Here is an 8967-nt window from a genome sequence, read left to right on the forward strand (position 1 = left end):
GAATAAAACTAAAATGAAGAAAGTAAAGTTTTATCAAAATGATTGATATTCAATGCTAGACAAATATTATGACCATTTCTAAACATGTGTTAAAAGCACATCTTATAACTAACTTTCAGCCAGAAATGGACACTAAAAAATTGAAAAATGTAAGCCATTTAGAACATGTCAGCATTTATCATTACAAAGACAGTCATGAGAGTCTAGCATTGTGGCTCAGTGGGTTAAGCTGCTGCCTGCATTGCCAGCATCCCATGTGGGCGCCAGTTCAAGTTTCAGCTACTCCACTTCCAATCCAGCTCTTTGCTAATGCTCCTGGGAAAGCAACGGAAAATGGCCAAGGTACTTGGGCCCCTGCCAGCCATTTGGGAGGCCCAGATTAAGCTTCTGGGTTTGGCCTTACTTAATCCTAGCTGTTGTGGCCATTGGGAGAGTGAACCAGGGACTGGAGAATCTCTGTCTCTCCCTATCTGTAACTCTTTCTTTAAAAAACATAAATATATCTTCATTTAAAAAATTCATGAACCGTATAGTTTGAAGAATAGAAAAGAGATTTTTTTGCTGACAAACACTATTTAGTACAAGAACAGTGAGAAGGTAGGAAACTCAGGTAATCAGTGTAGGCTCCCAGGTGCAGTCATACAAGCCACTAGTATATATGAGATAAGGGTGTAGAAGGTGACAACAAGGAGCGCACCCATACCCAAAGCTGCAACAGTTCCACAGGCTATAAATGTACTTTGTGGCTATACAAGAGCAGGCCAAGTTCATATTATCTTGATGTGAATTGGAATGGGGTAGAGTGCTCAGAATCATCAAAGAAAGAGAAGAAGAGAAGGACCAGTCTCTTACAAAAAACTTAAAAAAAAAAACATGAAAAATCATCCCACTTATTGGCCTTTGGAAACAGTAAGCATTGAGGTGCATCTCACAGGGTCAGAAATCACTGCCCAGTGGCCCAAGACCATAGCAAGAAGAACTGAAAATTCAAAGCAGGAGGAAAAATAGATGCAGACATGAAGACAACTTCAACAACATCAGATGATTAAACAAGGAGGTTACCAGGATACCAGAAAGGTTAGAATTGCATTATAATGTATATTTATTTGAATATATGCATTTAAAATACTTGAATCATTGTTTAAATATATTGTGTAATTTTGGATGTATTTCTGCCCATAAGTGCCTATGTAAAATTGTTTTAAAGTGGCTATTCTGGTAGTTCTCTTTCTTCCTGTGTTTCTCACAGGGAAAAATTAGGTTCTAAAATTGATTATTTAAAAATATAGCTGACTTTCTCTTATCATCAATAATTCTATTTTCATCCACTTCATGATGAATGTTGTATCTTTGTGCTTCTTTTACAATGACTTCTTGGCATCTGGAGTCAAGACAAAGTAATTTGTAGGGAAAGAAACTACTGAACCTAAACTTTGCTTCCCATGACTCTAGGTAAAATCTTTCAGGAGGACACATCTGCCTATATGAAAGCTACATGAATATATAAAGCATTAAAATTTATTCAATATGCATCTAAACATATGTGATAATGTACAGAAATGAATTCAAACAAAATGACCAACTGGAACATGTATACCAACACAAATAAGCATGGAACACCAAATAAACCTACACAAGAACATCAAAAAACAATAAGAACACAACAACAAAAATGTCTGTGTGTGTGTGTGTGTGTGCATTATTTGACATGGCTAGATACATAGATGAGAGAAACATCTTGCAAATAAACATCAAATAATGCATGATTTTCTACCACTTTCCCCCCCAGTATACTTAACAACTAAATCAAGAGATCAAACCCTTCAACTATATCCTAAAGATGTTGGGTGATAATGCTTAACCTCAGTTACTTTTCCTGAAGACTATTCATAAATAATTTTGTATTATTTCAATCTGATACCTTCTCTCAAACTTATCTACTCCTTTATTTAATTTGGGGATATGCATTTGGCAAGCACCTTCATGAAACGTCATTACTTGGTCTGCAGGTATGGGAAATGCAATGTGTTATAAATGAATAAAATGATAATTATAATAAAGCAACACAAATAAATTAAAACATCAGTTAAAAATCAGTTATTGGTGAATCTCTACGCACCAGAAAATTGAAAGATAAAACTAATATATTCTTTTAGATTTCCTCAGGTAATAATAGCTAATAATTATTGAAAATTCTATATCCTAAACATCATTACTATGTTAAAGATTTATACAAGTTATCTCACTTAATTTTCATATCCTTCCTATGAGAAAGGAAGGTATTATAATTGCTTCCATGCTTATTTCTCCAATTGAGAAAACTGAAGAACAGAGATAGGTAACCTTCCCAAAGTCACCCATTTTGCATGTTGAATAGGTAATTACCTTTTGTTTCTCATTGGGAGTATACTGTGTTTTGTTTTTTAGTGGAATCTAATTAAAGAAAAAAGCAACAAGAATCTGTTTACTTTGTGCCCAGACTTTCTTCCTTTCATGTTAACCTAATCCTGAGGAAAACATCTAAAGGGATTTTAGAAACTCAAACTTCTTAATAATACGGAGGCGGATTTGCTTGGTCTTGATGCTGTAGACAATGGGGTTCATGAGGGGTGGTACCAGCAGATATACGTAAGACATGAGGAGGTGTACAATACGGGGCAGATGTTCACCAAAGCGGTGCACGAGAGACAAACCAATCATGGGGATGTAGAAGAGCAGCACAGCACAGATGTGGGAGACACAGGTGTTGAGGGCTCGAAGTCGCTCCTGGCGGGAGGCGATGCTCAGCACGGTGCGGAGGATAAGGGCATACGAGAGGAAGATGAGGAGGGAGTCCACGCCCACAGTGCACGCCACAACGAAGAGCCCATAGATGTGATTCACCATGATGCTAGAGCAGGCCAGCTTCATGATCTCTAGGTGCAAACAATAGGCATGAGCCAGCACATGGGAGCGGCAGTACTGGAAGCACTTAAGGAGGAAGGGCAAGGGGAGGATGAGGAGGGAGCTTCTAATCACTGAACTCAGTCCCATCTTGACAATACGAGCAGGTGTCAGGATGGTGGAGTAGTGTAGTGGGTTACAGATGGCCACATAGCGGTCAATGGACATGGACAACAGAACTGATGATTCCACTAGAGACAAGGTATGGATGAAGAAGAGCTGAGTAAAGCAGGCAGGGATGCCAATTTCTCTGGCATCAAACCAAAAGATGCCCAGCACAGTGGGCAGAGTGGAAAGGCAAAGGCCCAAGTCTGTGAGGGCAAGCATGGCCAAGAAATAGTACATGGGTTCATGGAGGGTGGCATCAGTACGGATGACATGGAGGATGGTAAGGTTCCCCAAAATAACTGTCAAGTAGATGGAGCAGAAGGGAATAGAGATCCAGCCATGGAGATCTTCCAGACCTTGGAAGCCTGTCAGGAAGAAAGTGGCTTTTTGGAGGCTGCAATTTTGAAGGATGGTCATGGCTTACAATCTTGGATTCACCAACCTGCAATACAGAAGGAGATTCTTACAGAGTGATAACATGAATTGCTACCTAAAAGTGCCAGTGTCACTGGATCAGGAAGAGTCTGAAGGTGGTGTGAGAGAGAGTTGAAGGGACCTGATTGATGTATTAGCCTTTACCAGAGGATCTAGGAAGGGGGCTTCTGGAGTGGATTAGTAGAGCACATATATACAGCATGAATTAGAATCATGGTGATAAATACACCAGTGTTGCCCTCTCAGAAGTTCAATAAGATCATCTCAGATGGTGCTTTTTTCATGTGTTCTTCCCTGAAAGATTCTTCAATTCAATTACTAAAACATTCAGAATCTATATCAGATATATGGGGAATTGGTACTACACATCATTTTTATAACTGTCTACTAGGATGAACCATATATTATGAAACTTTGTATGTATTTGTAATTTGCCTGTGGGTTTTATTTCATGCCATGGTGTTTGGTCTACAGGGAAGTATTTAATAAATGTATGTTGAACTCCTTGAACTTGCAACTTCTGATCAGAGTAGCGGTTGGTGGTGAAGACACAAATGGTAAAATGCAAATTTGAAACCTGGAACTGAGGGACTGTTATTAGAATATTCGGGAACTTCAGAAAACAATTATAGCAAAGACAGCTTTGAGATTCTGAGAGACACCAGGGGAGACATGTGTTTCCACTTACAGGTTGGCTAAGCCAGGTCTTGATGTGTAGATTTGGATGCAAAAGGGGTATGCATCAGATCTAAAGCACAAGAGCAAATAAGGGAACTTTGAAATAGCCAGGAAAAGCCTCTGATCTTTAGCTTAGATTGAAAAGGTTAAATCTGAAGGTACTCAGAGTGAGGTATGCCTCTTGGGTTTGGAGAGATATGACATTTAGATATAGTTCTAATCTTATAGCATTATGTATTTTAAGATTGTTTTATTTATTTGAAGATCAGAGTTATTGGGGAGAGACAGACAGAGAGAGACTCTTCCATCTGCTTCTTCACTGTCCAAATGGCTGCAACAGCCAGGACTGGGCCAGCCCAAAACCAGGAGCCTGGAGATTCATCCAGGTTTTCCACATGGGTGCAGGGTCCAAACCCTTGGGCCATCTTCCGCTGCTTTTCCCAGGCCATTAGCAGGGTACTATATTAGAAGTGGAGCAGCCAATACATGAACCAGCATCTTCACCCACCATGCCACAACATAAGCCTGTTGATCCTATATGATTTAAATTGGATTTTCCTTTGCTCTGCCTTCAGAATTTTTATTCAATTACATTATAAAATGCTTTATGTATACAATATACATATTTTATGTATACAGTATTATGCAATTAGTATATTGTTGATCACATGCATATAAACTTTAAAGAGATAATATTTATTAAATATTGCATGTTCTTGTAACCTTTTTAATGCCTAATGTGTATTATGTCATTTAACTCTGGCACCAATTTTATCAGGTTTTATAGTTAGGAGCAAAGTGCAGGTGAGAAAATTGTGACTTTCAGAGATCAAGTAACCTGGGTAAGTATATAGAGCCAGTAAAGGAGGAAATTCAGTGCCAGAGTCTACCTTACTGTTTTTATATCATATTTCCTACAGCTGTTGCATAGAAAATTAGCTGCTAGAAGAATCAGAAAATTAAAAAAATAAATCTGGTGGGTTTCCTACCTTGGATAAGTCCATGATATTCATTTTTATATCAACAACATTAGATAAACTGAGATGTATCATAACGGAACTGGGACATGTTTTGGCAATGGAGTTCAATTTGAGGCATGTTGTAGGTGACTTTAGTAAAGAATTCCTGGTTAAAGTGCAGTGATCTCTGGTTTGAATGAGAGCTTGAATTTCAAGATATCAGCCATGAGCAAGGAAAGTTTCTAAGAGATACAATGTGGAAAGCAAAGATTTGCTCAGATCATAACACTGGGTGCTGTTTTAAAGAGAGCAGAACATAATATTTGAGTTAGAAAAGAGAAAGAATGCAACAAGCATCAGAGAGGCAGGGGAAAATAGAAGAATGTGATGTCAATAAATACAAGTCACCACTGTTAATTCCAAAAATTAGATGGAGTAGGATAAGGGTTTTTAAAGAAAAATTGTGCTTGTGATGGTGAACTCAACATGAATTTTTCAAAGTATATTTGAATAGCCTGGAGAAGAATTATAAGGATTTAAGTTATCAGTAGGTGAGGGCAGAATGAGTACAAAGTCTTTACTCTGTGTAATTTCCCTCTATGAGAAGAATCTACTGATGGATGAGAATATTGGGAATTTGTTTAAGGGAGAAAGATGGGAAGTTGAGTGTACACTTTCAAAAAGCTTTCTTTTTCCAAGTAAGGTACAGGGACATTGAAAACATGAGGTTGAAGAAATAACAAAGCCCCTATCCTGTTTTTGCTTCTCACACTTCAAACCAAAAGAAGTAATAATGGCACACTAATAAAATAATGAAGTAATAAAACCACTATGCTTTTTCTGATTCTCAAGGAGAAACAAGGAAAGAATGTGAAGAGGGACAGTTGGGAAGGAGAAAAAGTGAAAAGGGGAAGTGGAAGCTTGGCGAGGGGTGGGCTGAGAAGGAATAATGGGTGTGGGAGGGTTGGGAGGGCATGTGGGTGGCCCAGCAATCATACTAGCTCCATCTGAGATTGAGAGCAGTGTTAAGGGAGTGATCACAAGATTATCTTTACAATAATTTGCCTGGGATTTCCTATGAGTAAGGGACTATGCAAACAAAAGTCTGAGTATCTGCATAGTCTTTCAGCAGCAAACTCACAGGGAATATCATTTCCTCTATCTCACATTGAGACATTCTAGCTTGAGAAATGAACATTCAGAGATCACCTACAAGAATATTTCAAAAATTTCATGGGGACATGGAATTAAAAGATGTGTAATTTAATGCAACTTTTTTTTGGGAATCTATGTACTTTCTTCATAATACACATTTTCCATGAACTTTTTGAAGGCCAGAAAGGGAAGTTATTCTGCCTGCCAAGTGAGAAACTGTATAGTGTTCCATCCCAGCTATTATTTCCTCTCTCAAATATATTTCTTGTGTATCACATTTTGGGTTGTTAGGCAAGTGTATATGAGGCTGGCTCTGTGGCATAGTAGACTGACTTTGCCTGCAGAACTGACATCCCATATAGGTGCTGGTTCATGTCCCAGCTACTCCTCTTCTGATCCAGTTCTCTGCTGATGGCCCGGGAAAGCAGTAGAAGATGGCCCAAAGGATTGGGCCTCTGCACCCACATGGGAGACCTAGAAGAATCTCCTGGATCCTGGCTTTGGATAGGCCCAGCTCCAGCCATTGTAGCCCAGCTCCAGCATTGTAGCCATTTGGGGAGTGAACTAGTAGATGAAAGACTTTTCTGCCTCTCTCCCTTTCTGTGTAAACTACCTCTCAAATAAATAAATAAATATTTTTTTTAAAAAGCGGTAAATGTACAAGGTATGAAGAGACAAATCTTCACTATCATGCAAGAGACAGAAAATCTTGAGATCCTGGCATAGACCTAGAACTTCATAGAATGCTGAGAAAGAGAGGTGGTATAGGAGAGGTTAAATGCAACAATTTTTCATGCAGTATTATACATGTTCTTAATGGTACTCACCTGGAGATCAATGAATCAGAGAACCGTCAGCTGATTCTTTCATTAGACTATATGATACATTCTAAATAACTTCTTCAGCTCTAATTTATTGGAATAAAGTGATGTCATCCTATGGTCAAAAAAAGAAAGGTAGAGGGAGAGAGGGAGAGAGGGAGAGTGGGAGAGATAAGAAGAAGGAGGAGGAGGAGCAGGAGAAGGAGGAGGAGGAGGACTGAATAATGATCTCTTGATGATCTGACTTTCTGACTGAAATTCCTATTGCAACTGCACACAAAGATTGGCTATTATCAGCCTCTGACTTTTGTATGGATGATCACAAATAGATGTCAAATCCACTTTAATACCTAGTTATAAAAATTCAATAGTACGTTAAAGAAAACATAAAGATTATAATTCTAATTTTAAACACAAGGAACTAGTACCCCAAATGCTAGTAAAGAGATAATAAATAGTAGGAAATAAACAATGATTATGATGACTTCCAGAAGATCACACAGTGATAAAACTAAGACTAAAATGGCAGATCTTGTATGTAAGTGGATCTGCCTCTCAAAACTGCCTCGACTAATGTGATGCAGAGGTTTAGCATGTGACTAGGACTGAGCTCAGTGTATGGCTTTGTTCTATAAGCACAGTTATTCCTGAGATGCTGACACAGTTATCTGTGTGACTGTAGTACGTACCTAGGCAGCTGGGGAGAAAAGGGCTTGCAGGGATTGCTTCCATTCAGAACTTGGGTCAGATGGTAGTTCAGCTACAAGAATATTCTCTATTTAAAATAAGTGTCTTTTTAAAGTGCCCAGGAGGTTCTCCTCAGGGGCTTATGCCAAGGCTGAGAATTCCCTAAAGAGTTCACACAGCACTTCATTGAGAATAGAGGCCCTGAGAGGTTAAGCAACCCCAATATCTGAGAATCAAGAAACAAACAAATAATTCAGGAAAAAAAAGCAAGACTCAAGTGTAAAGGGTTGGGGTGGGGTGAGGTGGGTGTTCACCTTCTCTGTGGACAGGGGAGATCTTTGAGATGTGAATGTGTTTCTAGTTATGGATTTCATGTGGTGAAACTGGAAAAGAAAACAGATTGTCCTGGAGAGTAATATAGTAAGCATCTTTCTCTCCCTCTTTCTTTTCCTCCCTCCCTTCCTCACTTATTTTTCTTTAGTACAGTTTCTGGTACCATCAAGCATTCTCTGTTTTGGGAGGTGACTGATGAATGTGATTGGGTTTGGGGTTAGGGAGAAGGAAGTTCCTCTTTGACCGCTGGTCTTAAACTACAGTTTTCTTCATTACTATTGGCCATTCTTTGTGTTATCTCCCTAAGATACACGTGGTTTAAGTCATAATTCAGAAGCATACATTCCAAATGCCAATTTTATACCTTCGAATAGATCTCTAACCTATTTTAACTACCAACATCTATATCAAGAGTTCTCCCAGGGTACATTTAAATGATTAAAATAACCACTGGAAATGAATAGCTGATGCTTAATGGGTTCTCAGTAAACACCATCATTAAAATAATTAATAGAGTGAACAGGATCATGAGCCTAATTCTCCAAGCCTGATATATACTTGTTGTCTTGATTTTTCAATCTTTTTGAACCTGTCCCAGGTTCTTCCATTTCCTTCAAAGTGTGATAGGTAATTTCATTAAATAAGCCAAGATAGGTTGCTAGATCTTCACTCTGTAATTCAAGTTTCTGCTGTAGCTTCATTTAATAGAACATGAGAAACATGTACAGGAATCACATTTCCTACTGTAACACATTTCTAAATTTGAAGATGACAGCTGGTATCCTATATCCCCTTTCTTGATCATTTCCAATGCAGAATTAAAAGCTATAAAGATATCAAGCAGGGTT

General features: G+C 38.5%; 1 protein-coding gene across 1 annotated transcript; it reads right to left on the bottom strand.

The window, feature by feature from the left end:
* Window positions 1-2520: 2520 nt before the first annotated feature.
* LOC138846558 (olfactory receptor 51G1-like) lies at window positions 2521-3468 on the bottom strand. The gene has a single exon (XM_070062627.1). The coding sequence runs from the start codon at window positions 3466-3468 to the stop codon at window positions 2521-2523; it is 948 nt and encodes a 315-aa protein (XP_069918728.1).
* Window positions 3469-8967: the final 5499 nt, after the last annotated feature.

This window comes from Oryctolagus cuniculus, chromosome 1 (genome assembly GCF_051225735.1).
Source record: "Oryctolagus cuniculus isolate XC-2025 breed Fujian yellow rabbit chromosome 1, ASM5122573v1, whole genome shotgun sequence".
Lineage (NCBI taxonomy): Eukaryota > Metazoa > Chordata > Mammalia > Lagomorpha > Leporidae > Oryctolagus > Oryctolagus cuniculus.